Genomic DNA, 22210 nt, shown 5'->3' with positions numbered 1-22210 from the left:
GGTCAGGGTTCAAGTCCCTGTTCGGGCTATGGTTTTAAGTAACAATGATCAGTCAGTGAATTGTATGCGAGTGCGCACAATCTGAGACATGTGAGAACTGACTCATGATTTAAGGAGTTGTTCCTGTCTCTGAGGGTCTGTGAGTATGATATGCATGAAGTGTAGTGAATGTGTCTTGGGAAGAGCTGCTCAATATATCTAGTAACTCGGACAATATCCTTGTGATTCTTTTTGATAACTTCAGAAATATAAATGAAGCATCATATTCCGCATTGCTCGAAGATTAAACAGGTGTGTGTGTGTGTGTGTGTCAAGGGGTCCACAGAGGCTGCTACAAGTTTTCTGAGGAGCTGTTACTATGTTAATCACCCTCTGATGCTGAGAGACCATCACTGGTATCTCTGGTGGCCCCAGCCGTCATAAGGGTCACCACACTCTCATGATTACCCTTATACCTCTTGAAGATTTAGCTTTAACAAATGTCAGTACTGGAGACGAGGACCACCAGTTACGAAGACTTTTTACCGACGTTATGACGTCGACGTAAGGTTACAGCTGGAACAACGTTTTCATTAGGTACTTGTAATGTTAACTGTATCTGGCGAGGGATCAGTGTGTGTATTACACACTATGCTTATTGCTCCAACTTGGAAAATAAACTATAACGTAACTTAACTTAATCTAACCTTACTGAATATTTGAACTTTATGATACGAAAGCTGGGCTGAACGTCCCCTAGAATTACGTCCAAACATCATCCCGCGAGACAGTCACTACTGAACAGGTGTCGGCACACCTGCATGTGATATACACACAATGCGCCTGTTTCCCACATAGCCCAGTCGGTACAACATAACGTTTGAAACTAAGGATTTCGGGTTCGATTCCCTGTTAAAGTGAAGGTTTCATGACATAAGATAACTGATCAGTGTGTGAGAGATTTTAATACTTAACCTTCTTAGTCCGGGCGACTGACTTGAATAGTGAGCAATAATAATAATATTATTAGTAATGATAATGATAACAGTAGGTGTAAATAAGGATTAATACAGACTAGTATTTTTCTGTTTATAAACTTAATTATAATTGTCAACATCACGCATGAGTGTCCTACAGTGTTAAGCAATAGTCAGGTACTCCTCAGGAGACCTTCTGGGTACAGTAACAGGAACTTATCAAGTGACTTATATGTGGGGCGCTGTGTAGTGTGTAGCGTTGAAGCGGGGTGTGGAGGGGGTGTAGAAAGAGGGGCTAAGTTCCCCTGGCTGGGGAGGTGGTTAAGCTCCCTCTCGATGGATGAGGTCTCTTCCACCAAAAGCTGTCACGTTTTTATTGTAAAATGGGAAGATTTCGTTAACTTTTACGTCGTCATCTTTCAATTTTCCGGTAAGGAAAATTACATAGAAAGGAAAAAACAATCTCTGCAGGTACTTCTCGATTTACACGAGGGTTACGTTCTTGAAGAGGTCGTGTAAATCAAATTTCATGCAGAAAAACAGTGAGTGAGAGGCGTCTGAGGCAAGACGGGCGTGCGCATCAGCCCCGTTTATACAACCCGCTTGTACACAACCCGCTTGTTTATACACGCTTACAACTTATTGTACAACGTATGCGTGTTATTGTGAATGAAACGTGTAAATTAAATATTTTGGGGGGATTTTGGACCTCGTGTTAATTCGAAAACTGGCAAAAAAAAGACACTCGCAATACTGAGAGTTTTTACAGGGTGCAGCGGACGAGCGATTAGAGAGCTTGGCTTCTGTCCTATTAATTGCTGGTTTACGCCTGAGGTATCATCAGTCCACCCAGCTGCGAGTGAGTACCTAACTTTACAGTTTGGGGAAATAAATGCAGCCGAGTGCAGTACCTACTTGTGTACAGTACAGCAGGGCTCAGTAGTATATATTGTGGTATATCTACACAGCCCCTGTGGGACCTCTGGTGGGACCCACTGCTATTGAGAAAACAAATGGAAGAGCAGCAGAGTTAAGGGTAGACAGTAAAGCCGCTCACTTAACCTACGTACAATCTGAAGACGGAAGGAGGCTGAATTCGTCACCAGCGAGTGTAGCACAAATTTTCATCCTCACTAAACTAAACTTACCTAAACTAAGCAAACAAACTATAATTTTTAAATCTAACCTAACCTAACTTACTCTAATTAAACCTAAACAAACATTTGTTTGATCTAACTTAACCAGATATTAGGAGGAGTAAAGGAACTTGTTCTGGTGGGAACATGTGTGGAAATAGGCTTGAGTGGTCGCCCTGCCCTGGCAATTCACCATGGAGCAGGTGTTGTTCCAATTGTACATGACACTATACACATGTAGCCCGGATAGCTCAGTCGGTAGAGCATTAGGCTTTTAACCTAAGGGTCCAGGGTTCAAGTCCCTGTTCGGGCTATGGTTTTAATAAGTTAGGTAAGTGTGATTAATGTGCGTTTGTGTTAAGAAGTGTGTATGGTGTGTAACATTCAACGTCACAATACCGAACTAATGGGGTCTGATACACACCCTTTGTGACCTCTGCTCTGTTATCATTTGTTCTACAGCTCAAAGGGTGAGTAGGGGGTGCACAATAAACTAGCTAACCCCCACCCCTCCTCTCCTTGCCAATTCCAAAATTTAACAACAAACTTGTCACACGATTTACCCGAACTTTGCTCAACCCAATCTGACCTAACGAGGTATTAGGGCCTGATGATAGATGGCCCCTTGCTTGGCCACTCGCCCATGGCCAACAATAACGGTCCCGTAACTGGAGGGTTATGTGGTGACTGATCTGTGTGTGTGGTGACTGATCTGTGTGTGGTGACTGATCTGTGTGTGTGGTGACTGATCTGTGTGGTGACTGATCTGTGTGTGTGGTGACTGATCTGTGTGATGACCGATCTGTGTGGCGACCGATCTGTGTGGGTGACTGATCTGTGTGGTGACTGATCTGTGTGTGGTGACTGATCCGTGTGGTGACTGATCTGTGCGTGGTGACTGATCTGTGTGGTGATTGATCTGTGTGTGTGTGGTGACTGATCTGTGTGTGGTGACTGATCTGTGTGTGGTGACTGAGCCGTGTGTGTGACGATCTAAAAAGACTGATCTGTGCAGACTGATCTGTGTGTGGTGACTGATCTGTGTGTGGTGACTGATTCGTGTGTGACCGATCTGTGTGGTGACCGATCTGTGTGGTGACTGAGCGTGGTGACTGATCTGTGTGTGGTGACTGATCTGTGGTGACCGATCTGTGTGGTGGTGACTGATCTGTGTGTGGTGACTGATCTGTGTGTAAGACCGATCTGTGTGTGGTGACTGAGTCAGTGGTGACTGATCTGTGTGTGTGGTGAGACTGATCTGTGTGTGGTGACTGATCTGTGTGTGGTGACTGATCTGTGTGTGGTGACTGAGCCAAAAGGGTGTGATTGATCTGTGTGTGGTGATTGATCCGTGTAAGACCGATCTGTGTGTGGGTGACTGAGCTGTGTGTGTGGTGACTGATCTGTGTGTGTGGTGACTGATCTGTGTGTGTGGTGACTGATCTGTGTGTGTGGTGACTGATCTGTGTGTGTGGTGACTGAGCTGTGTGTGTGGTGACTGATCTGTGTGTGTGGTGACTGATCTGTGTGTGTGGTGACTGATCTGTGTGTGTGGTTCAAGAGTTAGGATCACAGTTTCTCTCTTCAAGTTAAATAACGTTTGGTCTTTGATCTGTACTTGGTGGAGGGGAGGGAGGAGTCTTGCTAATTGACTATCCAAGTTACACAACAAAATCCGGCACTTCTCAGCCTGGTACGTGACCGATCGCCCAAGCGGCTAACAAGCCGATCAGTGGCGAAGAGGATAAAAGTAAAAGTAATAGTATACTTATCACACTTAATCTGGCTTCGTAGCTACATATCACAGTAAAGCCAGATTACAGTGTGACTCTTAATGCCCTCTTCACACTTAGTTCAGCTCGGTGTAGGTCGGGATTTAGTATGATAATTAAAGTATATGTATTTGTGTAAGTTTGTACAAACAGTAAACTTCAGAGAAGACGGTGTGCTAGGGTATTACATAACTGAGGCAGCTTATCAGTGTGCCACTTGACCGTGATCACACACACACACCTTTTATCAGCTTCCAGTAACTCCTGATGCCTCCAATCAATCCACCTTTATCACAGCTAATAAAGATATACTCGTACTCTTAAGACCACCCCCCGTATGTGATAGATAAATAAAGTGTTATCATATAAATTGTCAACCGTAAGCTGGCTGTCAGCGCCGTCCACTCGAGTTTATTTTCGTTTTAAAGCTGGGTCGACGGAGCCTTGACGCAGAGGTGTCCCTGGGTGACGGGGTATCGACGGAGGCCCAGTGACCTTCAGTCTATACATACAGTATATCACCAATGACCACTGGCCTGGAGACTCCTGCACTGACTGGGGGCTCCCTTTCCCCCGCCACCCTCTGTTCCAACACCCACATCCTCGCATCATCCACACAAAGGCACCCCCACGAGCTAGTACTATTTTCCCAACATTCGAAGATATCAGTTTTCAGAAGCAAACCTAAACTATTACATGCAGCCTAGTAACAACCCGCTGGATGTGTTACGAAATTTTAATAGCCTGCGTCAAATGATACTCACATAACTACCAGACAAACACTTATCGCAGTTCATCAGAGTCAATACTGCCTTGACCTCACAGTATCTGGTTAACGACAGATACAGTACTGATTGGAAACTGGTTTAAGAACCCGGTGACTTACTGATCCGAAGATTAGGCGAGTTTGGCGATACGTTAATAGAGGTTAGATTAGATCAAGTCACGTTAGGATTAAGATGGGTTAGTTTAAATTGAACTAAGAGGAACAGATTAGGTTAAACTTGGTAAGACTAAGTTAGGAGTAGGTTAATTTAAACTAAGCCAGGAGCAGATTAGGTTAGTTTGAACTAGGTTAGGAGTAGGTTAGTTTGAACTAGGTTCGGCCTTTCGAACTTCTGAAAAATATGGTATGGTATGTGGCTCATAGGTTCGGAACCTAGGCCAGCGAAGCGACCACACCAACAAGTGACGAGATTAGAGGCGATACTTACTAGTGATAAAAGATCTTAACTTCTGAACACGATATATTGCACGTTCTAAAAGACGTTCACACATATACAGTCTGAAACACAACCACAAACAGACCCACAACCATATACGCGACCAGAGAGAGAGAGAGAGAGAGCGAGTCCTCACACCTAGATACAATGTCCGTGATTAGATATGGGCTAACTTGTGGTGACGTCACAATCAGACGTAAACATGCCATGCAAAAGTTTACATGTATTACAGTTTATCCGGACAAGCACTAGGCTATCCAGACCCTTCCCTTTGCCCGACCCACTGTATCTTTGCTGTCTAAATCTGTAAAGTGAAAATACACTCTACATATTAAAATAAACTTTATCTTTCTATCTATTTGTCATCTTTGGTCCCTCAGGTTGCGTGGTGTGGATCAGGAGCTAAGAAATACCAAAATACGGAAGAAATGATACGGGAGGGATCTATACGGCGACTATTAGAAGAAAAAAAAGAGGTAAAGCAACAAATACGAAGAACCAGTCACTTCATCATTGTGGTACAAATATAGAGTAAATCCTTTCCTTTTACATGTCAAATAACCTATCTACAAAGTCTTGGTGAAAACAAGCTTACCCTCCTGTATTTACCACAGCACCCTGTTAGTACATCTACCATTTATTTGTTATTATAGTGTCATGGTCGAGAAAAATGAACTTTGACCACTCCTCCCTATCAACAGAAACCTTACTGCAGTCTTCTCACGTCTGTCTACCACACACCAAACAATTTGAAGCAGAGGGCATTCATCCACCTCTTAACGTATGATGCAATCATACATTTTCATATGTAATATCCACCTTAGCCGGAGATGAATACAGGTTTCTACGTCATCGATATAGTTCCTCCAGAAAACACCTGCCCTTGTACACCAACTCTGTAAGGGGAATGACCGCAAGACCTTCGGTACTTATAACTATCATTACGATGAAGATTATCACTGTCTACTTTACATAAAACCCTACTTGGGTATACCGATTAGATAATATAGTTTGGGTGAACATAGCGTTATACTGAAGCAACAGGTGTGTTCGCGGTTCAATTTGCCATTAAGAGTTAGTCTTTAACAGCACAGTACAGTATACACCACAGCAAGAGTATTGGCACTTTTGGATGTGGTGGCCTCGCAGCACTAGACCGCAGAGCAGAGAGAACAGTGTTTACGTCGCTGCTCCGTGCGCGACACACCAGCCCTCACGATATCCGAGAAAAGTACCGTGAATATTTTTTTCCAGGAAACATTTAAAGATTTATCACCACAGGAGACGAAACCAAAACCTCCGAAACTAGCAAAACTATTTTTTTTTTGTGATGGACTAGTTATAGTACTCGTAATAACAGCTAAATAACACGGAAACTGTGCTAGTAACGGGGATATTTGTTACGGTGTGTTTAAAGGACACTTGGTGCACGTCAACAAAGCATAAACCAGCACCAACGGCTACATCAGCGGTACATAATAAACCAACATCCGTTATTACGAGTGCTGCAGCCTCTCCTAGCGTTGTGACGATGGGGAAATCCGACAGGAACTGCTTGGCGGCGGTGAGCGACGCCGTGGCTGGCTCCCTCGAGAAATTCTTCTACAGGTTAGTCTTTTCTCCCATTGGGACGAGGTCAAATACAATGCAGAGTCCCTATAATATAACATCGATGCTCTAGATACATCGCGTGGAAATCTGGTTTCATAGTCCATTAAGTGAACATGGAGCCGCCTTCTAGAATTTGCTTTGGATTATGCCGGGACACTGGAAAATGTTTTTGGACCACCAAAACGTAAACATCATTTACTTCGGTCAGTCTATAATTCCTAATTTTCTAGTCCTAGCTGCTGTGGTCAGTTAATGCTATCACATCTAGTTATAATAACTGTGGCCATAACAACGTTAATCTATGACCTCGACTTTAGGTGGTCAAAATGTGAAAACGGTAATAAGAAACATAAGAAAATAAGGAGTCTGCAATAGGCTGGTTGGCCTGTGCATGGCAGCTCCTGTCGAGAGTTACTACCACTCTCTATCATCCATGAATCTATCTAGCCTCCTTTTGAAACTTTCCAGAGTTCCCGCACTTACTACAAAGTTGCTAAGCTTGTTCCACTCGTCCACCACCCTATTTGTGAACCAGTTTCTTCCTATCTCCCTCCTAAACCTAAACTTATCCAACTTGAATCCGTTGCTCCGAGTCCTATCCTGCTCGGATATTATAAGAACTTTATCTATATCCCTTTATTGATTCCTTTCACCCACTTAAATACTTCTATCATATCTCCCCGCACTCTTCGTCTTTCTAGGGAATGCAAGTTAAGTTTCTTTAACCTATCCTGATATGGAAGGTTTCTAAGTCCCGGAATCATTTTTGTCATTCTTCGCTGCACCGACTCTAGTGAATTTATATCCATTCTATAATAGGGGCACCAGAACTGAACCGCATAATCGAGGTGCGGCCTGACTAGCGCAAGATATAGTTGCAATAAGACCTCTGCACTCTTGTTACTTACACTTCTAGATATAAAACCCAATACTCTGTTTGCCTTATTTCGAACATTAACGCACTGTTTTCTAGGCCGTAGGTCCGGGCTTACAAGTACCCCTAGGTCTCTTTCACACAAGTCGACTTCTCTAGGTTGATGTTGTTAAGGCTGTATACATTATAAGTATTTGTTCTTCCAATATTAAGTACGCTGCACTTGCTGGTGTTGAATTTCATTTGCCATTTTTCAGACCACCCCTGCAGTTTATTTAGATCCTCCTGTAATGCATTTGCATCCTGCCCTGAATTAATTTGCCGCCCTATTTTGGTGTCATCCGCAAACTTGCTTATGTTACTGCTGATCCCAGTATCTAAATTATGTAATTATGAGTGGGCCTAGTACTGACCCCTAAACCCCACTGGTTACACGGCCCCACTCAGATTTAACACCATCTACGCTGACCCTCTGCGTTCTATAGGTGAGCCATGATTTTATCCAATTTAAAACTATACCATCGAAGCCTCTGATGCGGTACTCTGTCAAATGCTTTGCTAAAAAGTAAATAACATCGTAATTTTCGTCATTATCTACTACCTCGAAGACTTTCCTAAAAAACGTTAGCAGATTTGTTAGACAAGATTTTCCCTTTGTAAACCCATGTTGAGAGTCGTAGATTAATTTGCTTTTCTCTAGATGCGATCGGATGCTATCTGCTATAATTGATTCAAGAAATTTCCCCACTACTGACAAACTGTACAAACTGTTAACAATTGTACTAATGCCGCTCCTTTCATTTTCCTCAGTGAGATAATAAAGAACATGGGCGATAAAATCCAACAATTAGAGCTACCTTGAGGAAAAAAATAGCCCAAACAAAATTTTATAGTTTAAATTCTTCCACCTTGCTCTGGATATTGATACGAGAAACAACTTTTCTTCCTTCTAAAATGTTCGTAAAGTTACTGGTTCTTAAATTTTAGGATACTGTCCTAGAATATTAATGTTACCCCTATTCACGAGGTCAGGTCTTAAATAGCAGAGGTAGGCGTGGCTTAGTAGTTGACCTCCGTCATGTAAGGCGGCGCTGGTTGACCCAGACCACGAGGCATACACTGGGGAATTCGCGGGGTCGGCTACTGCGACAAACAGCGTTTGTAGGGGAGGAATCCACTACAACCCTACCAAACACCACAGGTTTCCCGGTTTCCTCCTGTACTAACACTGGATAGACCGTCCAAACGGCTAGTATGCTGATAAGGGGGCGAATGTATTATATGTAAAAAATATTGAGACCATTTTTCTGATCCAAATTTAAGGGAAGAAATGTAATAAATGACTTTTTTTTACATAAATATACAATATATATCAAAATAAGTACTGTATATACTTTACGAAATATATTATGCACCTTGTATAAAGCAACAGCTCTCGAAGAGTTTGAGCACTGTAAAATATTCACTTGGCCGTCATACTCCAACCATAACAATATGCCCTAAAACTTACCTTAATTACGGTAGACACACACATTTACGGCAAGAACAAGCACCTATCCTCACCGTCTATAGTCTATACACTTATCACATCGTAGTAATGTAGCACTAGTGGGCACCTGTAAATTTCGTTTCTTAGTTGGGTGTTAATTCGCTCACAACACAACACTCGTAAAACGTCATAACGCGTTGACAGTCACTCGCGGGCTCTAGCGCTAGTACGATGGTTCTCTTCGGCACCAACTGATTTTTAAAACCATATTTTTTTTAAGGTAATACAAACCAACCAAATTAAATTAATTTCACCAAAATTATGATTGTCAACCCAGATGAGGGCAATATATATATATATATATATATATATATATATATATATATATATATATATATATATATATATATATATATTTCATGTAGATCCACAATGAAAACGTGGATAAGATAATGTTACATAAATTTATTTGTCAGTGGCCCAAGGTTAAAATGCTTTGAAAACCTTTGATCTAGATGTATGATAGTTATTTAGTGGGTCCCTTATTTTTGACCTGACCTGACTAGTCACGTCACCCCCCTTCTCTTAAGCTCCTCTACGTGTGTGTTGGTGTGGGGATTAGTGGATGACATCATTATGACCTGACCTCATGTTTTTAAGGTCACGCTGTATATTAAAGCCTCTCTGTCCATTTAATCCAGTTGCCTCTGAAGATGTCTTGAATAAAGACGAAAGCTAAGGTGCTCCGTTGTTTCCCTTGTGATTTTATCGATATATATATATATATATATATATATATATATATATATATATATATATATATATATATATATATATATATATATTAGATATCCATATATAAAATATATATATATATATATATATATATATATATATATATATATATATATCGACAATGAAAACGTGGATAAGATAAAATCACACGTTTTCATTGTGAATTTATGATATATATATATATATATATATATATATATATATATATATATATATATATATATATATATATATATAAAATGATAAAAATAATAAAATACTGAAAGTATGGTAAAAATAAAAAAATAAAACATTTAACATTTACAGATAAAATACTCCAGTCTAGCTTGATCCAAATTTATTTAAAAATAAAATCCATTCTTGTTTTCTTTTGAGTGAAAAGGTCAACAACTTTTTCATTGATGTTTGGATGACTGTTAAAGAAATTTTTCTCCATTGAAATCATTGCAAGTGCATTTAGCCTTTCCTGATTCATAGTGCCCCTCGGAAAAGTTTTTATTCTTTTTGAAAAAATGTTGAAAAGCAGCGTTCAGGCTCTGATGTAGTCATAGGAAGTGTCAAGAGGATTTTTATCAGTTTCGTAATCTCACTAAGAACACCATCTAAATTATTTTCCAAGATAAATTTCAGCAGGTTAATTAACCTGCAATATTCATGCATTTCGGACCTACTGTAGAATACTCTAAGTTCAGTTTCAAAATTTTCTTTGTCACTCATGGGATATGCTTCAGTGGTCAATCCTATCTCTTCTGTGGGCAGTTTATTCTTAAAACTAGTGAAGCTTTTCTTGTTGAATAATTTAGCAGCTACTAATTGTTTACTGAAAGAATATCTCTCCACTATATCAACACATATGCAGTCACATACTTCCTTTGCTTCAGCCATGAGCATCTTTGAAGGATTCTCACAGTACTTCGAGTTTCTTATTTCTAAAACAGCAGTTTTGAAATTTGTTATATATTCATGTACTTTAAACACATCAATTTCTCGAGACTGCATTTGATTGCAAATTACTTCAACATGAGACATGATCTGATGAAAAAGCTCCAACCAGAACATGAATTTTTCATTATTCAGGTAGTGCAAAATTCCTGTTGCTTCTGAAATGGTTCGATCTGCATTTACCGTCGACTGGATTTCAGCAAGGCAGCTTTTTAAAGGTTGCAAATTTTCATGAACTTTGTTCACGGTCCGTATGTTAAAGTTCCACCTTGTAGAGGATGGGTGCACAATGCTGACGTTTATATGCATATTGAGAATGGTTACACATTGTGGTGATCTTGAGAAAAATGTTGGTATAGCCAAAACGTTAAAGAAAAATATTCTTGAGTCCAGCGTAATACTTGCTGCATTTCTCATTATCAGATTCAGTTGGTGCGCATAACAGTGAAAGAAATGTGCATTATTATAAACTGCGTTTATTTTTGCCTGAACGTCCCCTTTTTTGCCTTTCATGACATTTGCACCATCAAATGTCTGAGCTATCAGTTTTTGTCTATTTCCATGAAGGATTATATCTAACTGCTCTAGAATACATTTTGATATGCCATCTACAGTTTGATTTTCTGGAATAAGGAATCCCCAAAAACGCTCAAATATTTCTTCATTCAGCACGTACCATAGAACAATTACCACTTGAGTGTGTTCTGAAACATCTGTTGTGTCATCAGCCGTGACAGCTACAAATGAAGCTTCTTTAATCTCTTTCTTTATCTCATCATGGTATATCTGCAGCAGGCAGTCAAGTATCTCATTCTGAATAGTCTTAGAAACACCCGTGAAGACTGTACTTGTTTCTAAATGGTTCTTTAAATCTGAGTCTAATTTAGATGCAAAATTTATTAATCACCTAAATACACCTAGATTTACTGAATCATCTTCTACACAATAAAGTTTCTGGAAAAAACAATGAATACAAAATGTAGTCTCTGTGAGTATGAATCATACGCATCATCCTGTTCCTGTGTGGTGCTTACGCGCCGTCTGCTATATCAAGAGTATTTGAATGTAATAAATTGTAGATGATGTGATATCATACAGTATGATATCACATCATCTACAATTTATCACATTCAAATACGCTTGATATAGCAGACGGCGCGTAAGCACCACACAGGATGATGCGTAAACACTACCTCCCACACTGATAACCAGATCAGCACAGTGTGAACCACAGTACTCGCCCCCGCTTGCCTCCAGGACATGTGTGAGACAAAGCAAACGCCCGTTATTGGAACTGTTGAGTAAGACAGTTCCACATACAGGGATTTTTGTTGTTTTCTCGGAACTAGAGGACGGCCATTGACATTAAGTTTAAGGATTATTGATAATACAGTAGTTTTAAATATCTTGTACAAGTATAAATAAATAAACATATATGATATATTATATTATATAATACATATATATCGGGTGAAATAGAGGGTGCTGCAGTTCCAGTGACTACCGACGAGCCGCCACTGACGGCGACATAGATGAAAACGTCAATTTTGTTTTATTTCAGGCATTGTGAACATTTATAGTACCATACTTTACTGTATTTTTAATAACAATGGTTGGTAAACGGTTATTGTCCAATAAACAGATCCAAAAGCAGCTGAATGAAGAACAAGTGGGAAATGTACTGGAACCTGAGGAGTCTGAGCCCTGAGGAAATGTATGGCAGTGGATAAGTGGGAGCCTACGAGGACTGACGGCATATTATCGTTTCGGTCATGTAGCGAATTTTAGGACTTTAAGTTTTGGAATCATTATATTTAGACAATTCTAAGACACTTTTCTTCGATAGCGTTTCCGTCAGAAATTTTTATTTTTCAAGTATTTTAACCGATAAAATCACCAACAATATTACTTGTTCAAAGTGGGTTTTGAAGTTGAGGGAAATTGTGGGGCAAAATACTAAAAATAACACCAAACAAACCTTTGAAACCCTTACCTAAAGTTTCCCAACATTTACAAATGTTAAGAATCACTTTCGAGTTTATGGATCCCTATCTGAACACAGAAAACAACACCAACACAGACTAAAACCTCAAAACACTATCACCTACCAAACACAGAAAAAATTAATAAGGTAAACTTTTTTATAATTTGGGGATTTTTAAAGGTTAGGAAACGTTGTTAGATTTTCATAAGTTTGCCAATTTCTAGAACTCCTATTTAAATGCCCTTTTTATTTTCAAATTCAAGGCTGCATATATCTAAACAAGTACAGGTACTGTGGTTGCAATAGAATATCCAAATAAACTAGATTACTCTTGCTTTCGTCAGGTACGGCAAGAGTGTGGCAACTCATCCAAAGAAGTACATAGCAGCATGTTTCCTCATCACTGCCTTCTGCTGCCTCGGTTTCTTTAACTTCTATGCTGAGAACCGCCCAGAGAAACTCTGGATTCCTCAGGTAGAACTGGAAAATACGCCATTGAATACATGAACCCTATTTACTTCCCACCAGACAAAATAATCTGGGATAATTTTCCACTGTCAAAAAATCAAATAAAATTTGTCACTCAAAGTCATATTGAACATTTTCCCTAGGAAAATATTCTTCCGGACGATTTCCCATTTATTCAGTTGATATTCCATTGAACAAAAGAAGCAATTTCCCTTACCTTTTCTAACCATACATAACACAATGTACACTCATTTCACCTTTCCTAAACTTGTCTTACCATACCTGACATAGTTTAAACCAAATTAAACAAACTTAACCCAAGTTATTCATAGCTCACATAGTCTAAACAGTACTAACCTCTCTTACCTTGGTCTCACCATCCACCACCCAGGACTCAGACTATGTCAACACCCTCAACTGGCAGGCAGTGAACTTCCCCAACAACCAACGAGTTGAACTCACCCTCTATGAGGCTGACAATGTCCTCACAGCTCGATACATCCAGGAGGTGAGTAAGGGAGAGTGGTGTCATAAATGATATGCTTTTAGATATGCTCTCAAATAACCTAGTGTCTCATATGCACCTCATTTCCTCGGTGTAATGTTTGTTCTGCTACAGATGTACCGACAGCAAAAGGCTGTACATGACATCACTGTAACGGACAAGTACAACAGGAGCCTCACGCAAGACAATCTCTGTTTCAGGTACACACAACACTATTCTCTTTTCCCCCTTCACCTTGTTTCGCCCATTTCCGTATTCTTCAAGAGTATTGCTCACATCTTAAAAAAAAAAAAACACACTTTAAAATATTAAGATAAACTTACCAGGCCCTTTGAGACACTACTACTGACATCGCTCTTCACTTGGCAGGGTGCCGGCTCTGGGTGGGGAAATGCATCAGGAATTAAGAAATGTTAAGGCACAGCTCTTTCCTGACCGTGATCTTGACAGTGAGTTGGACTGGTCTATAGCATTCGACAAAGGCATCTATTACCAGTTCTATGAGAAGATGCCCACGGCATGTCTGGAGCTGAGCATCCTGGATATCTGGGGAAAAAATCAGACGATCATCTATAGTCTGACCGATGAAGATGTCATAAATGGCATCAACACAGCAAACATAAGGTTTGTGGCACAATAGTTAAGGAAGGCGTCTTACTGCAAGTTGTGTTATGACCACAAGATTTAACCAATACTTTTTCTTAACTTTACTTTGATGTTCTGAAGGAAAAAAATAACGTTTAAAGAATCATGAAACTGAATAAGTTGAAATAATGTCAAGTTAAGTTGGTTGGTGTTTGGTTGAAAATTTTTGGGCCTGAGAAATTCATTGTCACTGACCGACCTGTCAACTGCTTATGAAAGGTTTTCATTAAACCTTTCACGTTGTACTTAAGGCCATTATGCTGAACTTGTTTGTATTTTAGAAGAGATATAGATGGGCCATCTTCTGTGGTTGCCAGATAATTAATTGGCATCTTCATGATTTTCAGTGCCATGTATTCCTATCCAATCAACTTCAAGAAATTTCTCGGAGATATAAAGAAGAACACAACAGGTCATGTCGTTGGTGCTAGAAGCTCTTTGGCCCAGATAGTTATGGAGATCAACAGGACAGAGATAGACTTGGTTAAGCTGGCCAATGACGCAGGACTGGCTGAAGAGGTGGACATGGCACTCTACGACTGGGAGGGAGAGTTCATCCGGGTTCTCCGAAACGACTCGGGAAGACCAGAGGGTCTCGGGGTGTTCCTCCAAGCTCAGCGCAGGTGTGTCCTAAGGATGGGTGATGGACTTGCATGATTTTTGTTACAAGTTTCTTCTCTATAACTGATGTCAGTTTTTAGTTGAGTGATGAGGATATGAAAATTCCATCCATCCAAGCATGCTGTGAGAACTTGAACACATAGAAACAGACTTCAGTGAAACCTAACCTGTGTATGTAACCCAAGATTGGTGTGAGGTGAGTATTTCCTGGTGGTGGGGTGCCCTGCAGTCTTGCCGTCACCTTGTTTTGAATGAAGGATGAGTAAGGAGACTGAAAAATTCTCCTTTTAGCTACTGAACACTATATCTCATACCCGAGTACCATATGACCCTCTGTTATACATAATTACAAGTGTTCTATTATGACGACCACTATTGAATGGTATATTAGTTATTAATATCTACAGTAAGATCATTGCACCCACTCCCAAGAGATGCTCAGTTTGTTCATTGTCTTATTTACCTACTTTTCAATACAAAATTCATATTCCAAGAAATCACAATACCCTGTAGTCAGTTTACTGCCTATTAAAATTAATCCCCCCATTATTACTGTCTTCCTGGCCATCACCTTTCACTGCTCTCACTGTATCACCCACCAGTAACCATCAGTGTCTGTCCTACACAGTGTTAATAGCCATCAAGCAGAACCACCACCAGCGTTGTTGTAAACTGTTGTGTTGTTCTTGGCAGCTTCGGGGAGATCAGCGGTGAGACCATCCTGGGGGACGTGGCCTTCCTGGTGGTTGGTATGATCCTCCTCTTCGTGTACGTGCAGCTCATGCTCGGCAAGTTCAATATGGTGGAGAACCGGGTGAGCTACTAACACAGGCATCACAGTATGTTGGGGAGGAGGAGGAAAGATGAAGGGAAGTGGGTAGGTGACAGAGAAACAGAGTATGAATGGCTGGCAGGTAAAGATAATCATATTGCTCAGAGTAAATAGACAAACAAACACAGTGGGAAGCAAAATAAATGAGGCAGAAGAGAGAAAGGATAACAAGAAATTGAGTCTAATGTATAAGGAGAAATAGAAAGAAAAGATATATTGAGGAATGAAAGGAGAGAATAGTAAATACATTGAAAAAACTCGCACCAGTTACAAAATTCTGGGAGGAAAAAATATATCAAATTTATATACAGTATAACAAATGTCAGCTGCCCGAGTGTTGTGTGTAAAAGTGAGTGTTCCCCACAGCCAGTGTTGTCCGTACTAGGCTTGATGTCGATCTTCATGGCGGTGGGCATCTCATTCGGGTTGTGCTCAGCTTTTGGGATCCCCTACGGACCTGTCCACTCTATCCTGCCACTGCTCATGCTGGGTCTTGGTGTTGATGACATGTTTGTTATTGTCCAGTGCTGGCACAACCTCAACCAGGAAGTGAGTGTTATATCATTATCTGCTTTGTTGTTTGTGTACTCTATGCATACATTTGTACACATATGGTCTACCGGTATGTATACACACACACACACAAGTAAAAACACATACCTGTAACTGATTACTTTTCTTGGGTGCTTTATAATTAATACATCTGATCTTAGGTTTGAAATGAAACTTTATTCCTATACATAGTATAGTTGTTAACCCTTATTAATTAAAGGGAATTACCTGTGCAGACACCACAGGCGTACAATATAAAGCAGTGAACACACCCATCATGTGGGTTATATTATACTGTACCTCTTTTACAGTCTCCTGGGGTTGGCTGTTTCCCCTGTCCCATACTCCTTATTACAGTATACTGTACTAAGATTCTGGGTCTGCTCCTCTTAACATATTTGAGAAATTATCTCTATACAGTACTTATTAAATGAACAAACATGGCATATTGAATATAAATAGATGAATATTACAAGCATTGAATATCCACTAAAATAATAGTTAGAGGAATCAGTAATATAGTGGAGGAGTATGGGGCTGAGTGACAGGTCAAACATTGCAAAGTTTCAGTAAGTCCCAGTCCTCATGGGCCTAAATCAGACGTCTTGGATTTAGGGCTCAATCCTTATGGTTAGGTTAGGTTGGAGGTCTATCACAAGAGGCCCCACTTAACCAACAACCACAGACTAGGAGTGAAATATCTTGCAGGAGCGGCGGCTGGACCTGCACAAGAGGATGGGATGTGCCCTCCGCCATGCTGGAGTTGCCATTACTGTCACCTCTCTCACAGACTTTGCTGCCTTTGCTATTGGCTCCAGCACTGTAAGTTGTCATTGTCTCCACCACTGTTCAGTTATCAGTACCTCAACCACTGTAACTTACCAATACTTCACCTACTTAACATCGTCAGTACTGTACATCAACCATTAGTAAGTTGTATACACCTTAACCAGAGGAACTTGTCAGTACCTCAAACAGAGTAACTTGTCAAAACCTCAACTCCTAAACATGGACCAGTATGGTACCTCAACTCCTAAACGTGGACCAGTATGGTACCTCAACTCCTAAACGTGGACCAGTATGGTACCTCAACTCCTAAATGTGGACCAGTATGGTACCTCAACTCCTAAACATGGACCAGTATGGTACCTCAACTCCTAAACATGGACCAGTATGGTACCTCAACTCCTAAACATGGGCCAGTATGGTACCTCAACTCCTAAACATGGACGAGTATCGTACCTCAACTCCTAAACATGGACCAGTATGGTACCTCAACTCCTAAACATGGACCAGTATGGTACCTCAACTCCTAAACATGGACCAGTATGGTACCTCAACTCCTAAACATGGACTAGTATAGTACCTCAACTCCTAAACATGGACCAGTTTCGTACCTCAACCACCGTATCAGTTATAAAAGTTAACATGGTGTCGTTCAGAAATAAACAATATTAAATTGATCTTTTTAAACAGGTGCTGCCAGCACTGAGGTCCTTCTGTATCTACTCAGCTCTGGGCATAGTGGCTCTCTTCATGCTTCAGGCCACGTTCTTTGTTGCCTGGTTCACCCTGGACCAAACCAGACTGGAAGGTGAGTGATGAGGAATGGGACTTTTGCTGGGTTATGAATGGTGGAGTTAAGTTCTTTTGGCAGGTGATGGTGAGTGTAATTTTAGAGGGAGGTAAGTGGTAGTAGTGGTGGATCTGTGATGGTGGTTCGTGTGAGTGGGGACAGGCCAAGGCAACACAGACTGTAGATAGGAATACTGTATTAAACTCTCTCCACATCAATTGCACTTCATTAGTCATGAATAAGATAGCACTGGAGATGAGTTGTGTTGTCTTGTAAATACAGTACTACATTCTAATTTTTTTTTTTTTCTATGTAGATAATCGCAATGGACTCCTCTGGTGCTACAAACATAAGAACTGGACACCCAACAAGTGTTCACAGTACGACCTGTGCCAGATGTTCTTCGATAAAATCTACCCCAAGTATCTCCTAATGACACCTGTCAAGGAAAGTGAACTTGTATCACATCTTACATGATGTTCTTACTGATATACAAACAATACTGGACAAAAGTCATTGCTTGCATAATTAGTATGGCAATCACTCTGTAAATGGTGTAATGAATTTTGTTAGAGTTAGTAACAAAGTTCTTACAAACTTTTACAAAAACTTAGTCTTAAACCCAATTTATGATACTCCAAATGGATCTTTGAGATATTGTAATAACTCTTGAGATGACGGACAGATTTCCTTGAAACTTAAAACTTCAAAGAGCTCAGAATGTTTGACAGAAGACAAAATCCTATAATAATCATCTGCTTATAATAAAGTTAATACCCTGCAATGACTTAACAGTAACACTATTTCCCTTGTAAACGTACACTACTCTGTATTGCCACAGGACTCTTGGGAGAGAGACTATACAGTAATAAACAATGCACACACATCATTTGTTCTCCAGATGGTGGTTCTCCTAATGACAGTGGGTGTGTTTGCTACCAGCATCTGGGGCGTGACCAATCTGCGCCAGGAATTCAACCCTGTCTGGTTCATTCCACAGTCATCCTATTTGTTCCAGTTCCTCTACCGAGCACAGGAGTACTACCCTGATGCTGGTCAGTCATTGGTTTGTCTATTATTACGAGTTTGTGTCAGTGTTGTGTTAATTGCATTACACTAGCGATTAGTGTTGTTGTCATTAGGAAGTGTATGGTGTGGGGGGGGGGGCTTCATCCAGCTGTGGACTGATATAGGTCGATAATAATATACAGTATATATTAACACACTCTTACAAACAATATATGAGGCACTCTGCATTACAAGAGGGTGAAGTGCCAAATTTAAAAAGCTGAGAAAAACTTGTTTAAAGTTTTTGGAAATTCAAACAACCATAACTTTGTTGTTTTTTAAGCTAGAGGGTTAATTTTTTTCTATCGTGCAGCTCAATCCCTCTCCTAGCGAAGTGAAAACTGGAAGTTAGTACTGTGAATAGTTATTATTTTATCGCGAGTTGAATGAGAATAACTACCCGTCATGTATGGTTATTTGATCTTCAAACCAATAATACGGTAATTGCGTTTTTCTGCAAAATTTTCTTATTATTGTGGACTAATACTGCAAAACAAGTTAATGATCACCAAAAACAACACTTGTCTTACACCCACCCCCTAACACCCCCCCAAAAAATTAAATAATAATAAAAAACTCATTTGCCTATCAGTAATTTTCTTTCCGTCCCTATTATTAGCCAAAGATTTATAATATTGTTAAGTATAATAGTGTGTAATAATAAGGAAACACCACTACACCCATTCCCCCACCACTAACCTCTCCCCTCCCCAATACAAAGGCAGAAAAAGCTTACATAATCTTGGGTTAAAACAGTATTATGATAATAGTATTACAATCTTACTTTGTTTAGTTCCTTCATTTTATTATCCCTGACGATCGTAGTAAGTTGAAGGTACGTAAATCCTGAGGAGTGCGTATAACTTTAACGGCCTCGTCATAATCAATCACGTACTGTTCACAGTCTTTCTCTGCCCTCTCTAAAAATTGCTCCTCTCACTCTCAAAGGATGTAACCACCTTTGCTTACTGAACACACAGCCAGATACGTAGCTCCTGGCCCGAGGAAGGGTGAAAATAGTGATATCCATAAAAAAAAAAACATTTTCCCCGGGGTGGCGCTTTGTAATGCCAAGCGCCTCATATATCATATGTACTGTTATACTCACCATGTGTTTAATAAGAAAGATCGGAGAGAATATATATCCTCCTTTTTTTTATCTATGAAAAAAAAAATATGAACAAATAACAGAGCAAAAAATTCTAAACCCAGGCTGCTGAAGAAGATACCTAGAGAGTTAAGTTGGTTTGAGGAGACAGGTTGTGATAAGCAGTAGCTGGTGTATGGGAGATGCAGGATAACGGAGAAATTTGTGTACTGTATACAGTATTTTCCCATTGCCATTACTGTATATATAAAGTTTGAAGTTATTTGATCGTTGTCAGTATTTATTCCCTGTGCATTTTTAATGCAGTATTAATTACAGGCTAAATGAATGTCATAAAAACTTGTTATGTAGCCAAAGATATAAGATATTAATACCTGTATATCGTCTGTGAGATGCTAACAAATAATATTCTTGTCATAGGAGAAAGGGGTACAGTTTACCTGGGAGCTCTCAACTATTCCCAGGAGCTTCCCAAGATTGGTGAGCTTGTTACAGCCATGAGGGAGAACAAGTACATCAGTGGTGTAGACTCCTGGTATGAACTAATGATTGACTACACTAAAAGTGACACGGGTGAAGGTCAGTATACTTAATCCCTTCACTAAAGGGACGACATTTTTAATATTTGATTTGGTTAACGCCAGAGGATTTTATTCAACTCAGAGGGGACACCATACACAAGTGGTTCAGATATACATTTTCCTCTACTTATGTATTACACTATTGTGTGTTTAGTATGTATATGCTTCCTCTGTTTGTATTGGGTGGGGTCAAGGGAAACAGACACCTCAAGAATAGGGGCAAATAGTAGAATATAATGGTGCAAAAACAGTGTAAAAAGTGACATGATAGGAAAGATAATGGTTGCAAGAAAAGTGTAGGAAGTGACATGATAAAGAAAAAGTGATGAGAGAGAATGGTGTACACAAACGGAGCAAGAATAGGATAAATGGCTTGAGACATAACTACAGCACATTTATTACAATGGAGATCTTCCCAGTGATTAAAAAAAAAGTCAGTAATTATGTCATTTCCGCCATACATTACCTGGAAAACCTGGAGTCCTAGAGTGCTCCTTGCAAAGAGAAATTAGTTTAATAAGTTGTGTATGCAAAGATTTATTACATATTATTTTAAATATAATAAGCTATAATAAACAGGAGTTAGATGAATGTCAAAATGGATATAAAGTTTGCATTGTGTTTTTATCACTAAGAAACATCACCTTTTGACTATAAAGTACAGCACTGTATGTTGAAATACTTTTGACTATTTTTTCTCCTTCATTCAAATATTGCTCCCTCTCTCTGCCTGGTCAGTCCATCCTTATTGGGGTCTTTAAGATGTAGTGCTACTGGAGATTGCTAAATATAAATTACACTGACAAAAAACAAATGAAATACCATATTTAGTGTGAATATCAGTGTACTGTACCTGAAATATTACCTGTACAACCAAATGCTAGTTCATGCAAATTACTGATATTGTATATTGGAAAACAGTCCTTGTTAATATACAGTGTTCTACATACTTTTATGAATGTTAGTCAGACTTATCTTCAACAAATACATTACCCTTTTATTACCAGACATCAATGGAAAGTCTATGAATGAGACTTTCTTTAGTGCAGCCTTATCAGCTTTCCTCTACTCACCTGTGGGGTCGCGCTTCCAGACCTACTTCAACTTTGATGGAAACCTGACCATAGCACAACCTGCCCCACCTGTCACCGTACGTCTCATTATTGTACCATCACTCGTCATTAATATTTGTGATGCCTGGAAGATCATAAAGTGTGTAATCAAGGTTATTTGTGAAGAGAGGTTTGTTGAGATGGTGTAGAACAGTGGTTCTTAACCTTTTTACTACCACGCCCCCTCTAGGAATTGGTCCTTCCCTCCACGCCCCCCCTTGCATCTATGAATAAAATTCCCTCCCAGATTTTAAAGAAAAATGAAAAATATTGTGTTTTTAGTCTTTTTATTGAGTATAAATTAGTGAGATACTTGACACTGCTTCTTAGCTACTAGATCTTGAATGCGTGGTTGAATGC

At 39.7% G+C, this 22210-nt stretch overlaps 1 protein-coding gene and 1 non-coding gene across 2 annotated transcripts in view; both read left to right on the top strand.

Moving 5' to 3' along the window:
• Nucleotides 1–2332: 2332 nt before the first annotated feature.
• On the top strand, nt 2333–2405 carry Trnak-uuu. The gene has a single exon. It is a non-coding gene; the product is annotated as a tRNA-Lys (tRNA).
• Nucleotides 2406–6196: 3791 nt separating this feature from the next.
• LOC121872002 (NPC intracellular cholesterol transporter 1 homolog 1b-like) overlaps nt 6197–22210 on the top strand; it is a 28082-nt gene continuing 12068 nt past the window's right edge. Inside the window, exons 1-14 of the mRNA XM_042374624.1 lie at nt 6197–6695; nt 13127–13256; nt 13642–13758; nt 13870–13955; nt 14125–14379; nt 14748–15023; nt 15715–15835; nt 16220–16402; nt 17114–17227; nt 17882–17999; nt 18298–18428; nt 18883–19036; nt 20578–20736; nt 21746–21888. Coding sequence (XP_042230558.1) covers nt 6619–6695; nt 13127–13256; nt 13642–13758; nt 13870–13955; nt 14125–14379; nt 14748–15023; nt 15715–15835; nt 16220–16402; nt 17114–17227; nt 17882–17999; nt 18298–18428; nt 18883–19036; nt 20578–20736; nt 21746–21888 — 2064 coding nt within the window. The 5' untranslated portion in view covers nt 6197–6618. The remainder of the gene's footprint in view (nt 6696–13126; nt 13257–13641; nt 13759–13869; nt 13956–14124; nt 14380–14747; nt 15024–15714; nt 15836–16219; nt 16403–17113; nt 17228–17881; nt 18000–18297; nt 18429–18882; nt 19037–20577; nt 20737–21745; nt 21889–22210) is intronic.

Source organism: Homarus americanus, unplaced genomic scaffold, assembly GCF_018991925.1.
Source record: "Homarus americanus isolate GMGI-L3 unplaced genomic scaffold, GMGI_Hamer_2.0 scaffold51476, whole genome shotgun sequence".
Taxonomy (NCBI): domain Eukaryota; kingdom Metazoa; phylum Arthropoda; class Malacostraca; order Decapoda; family Nephropidae; genus Homarus; species Homarus americanus.
This window is presented reverse-complemented; position numbering and strand designations above follow the sequence as displayed.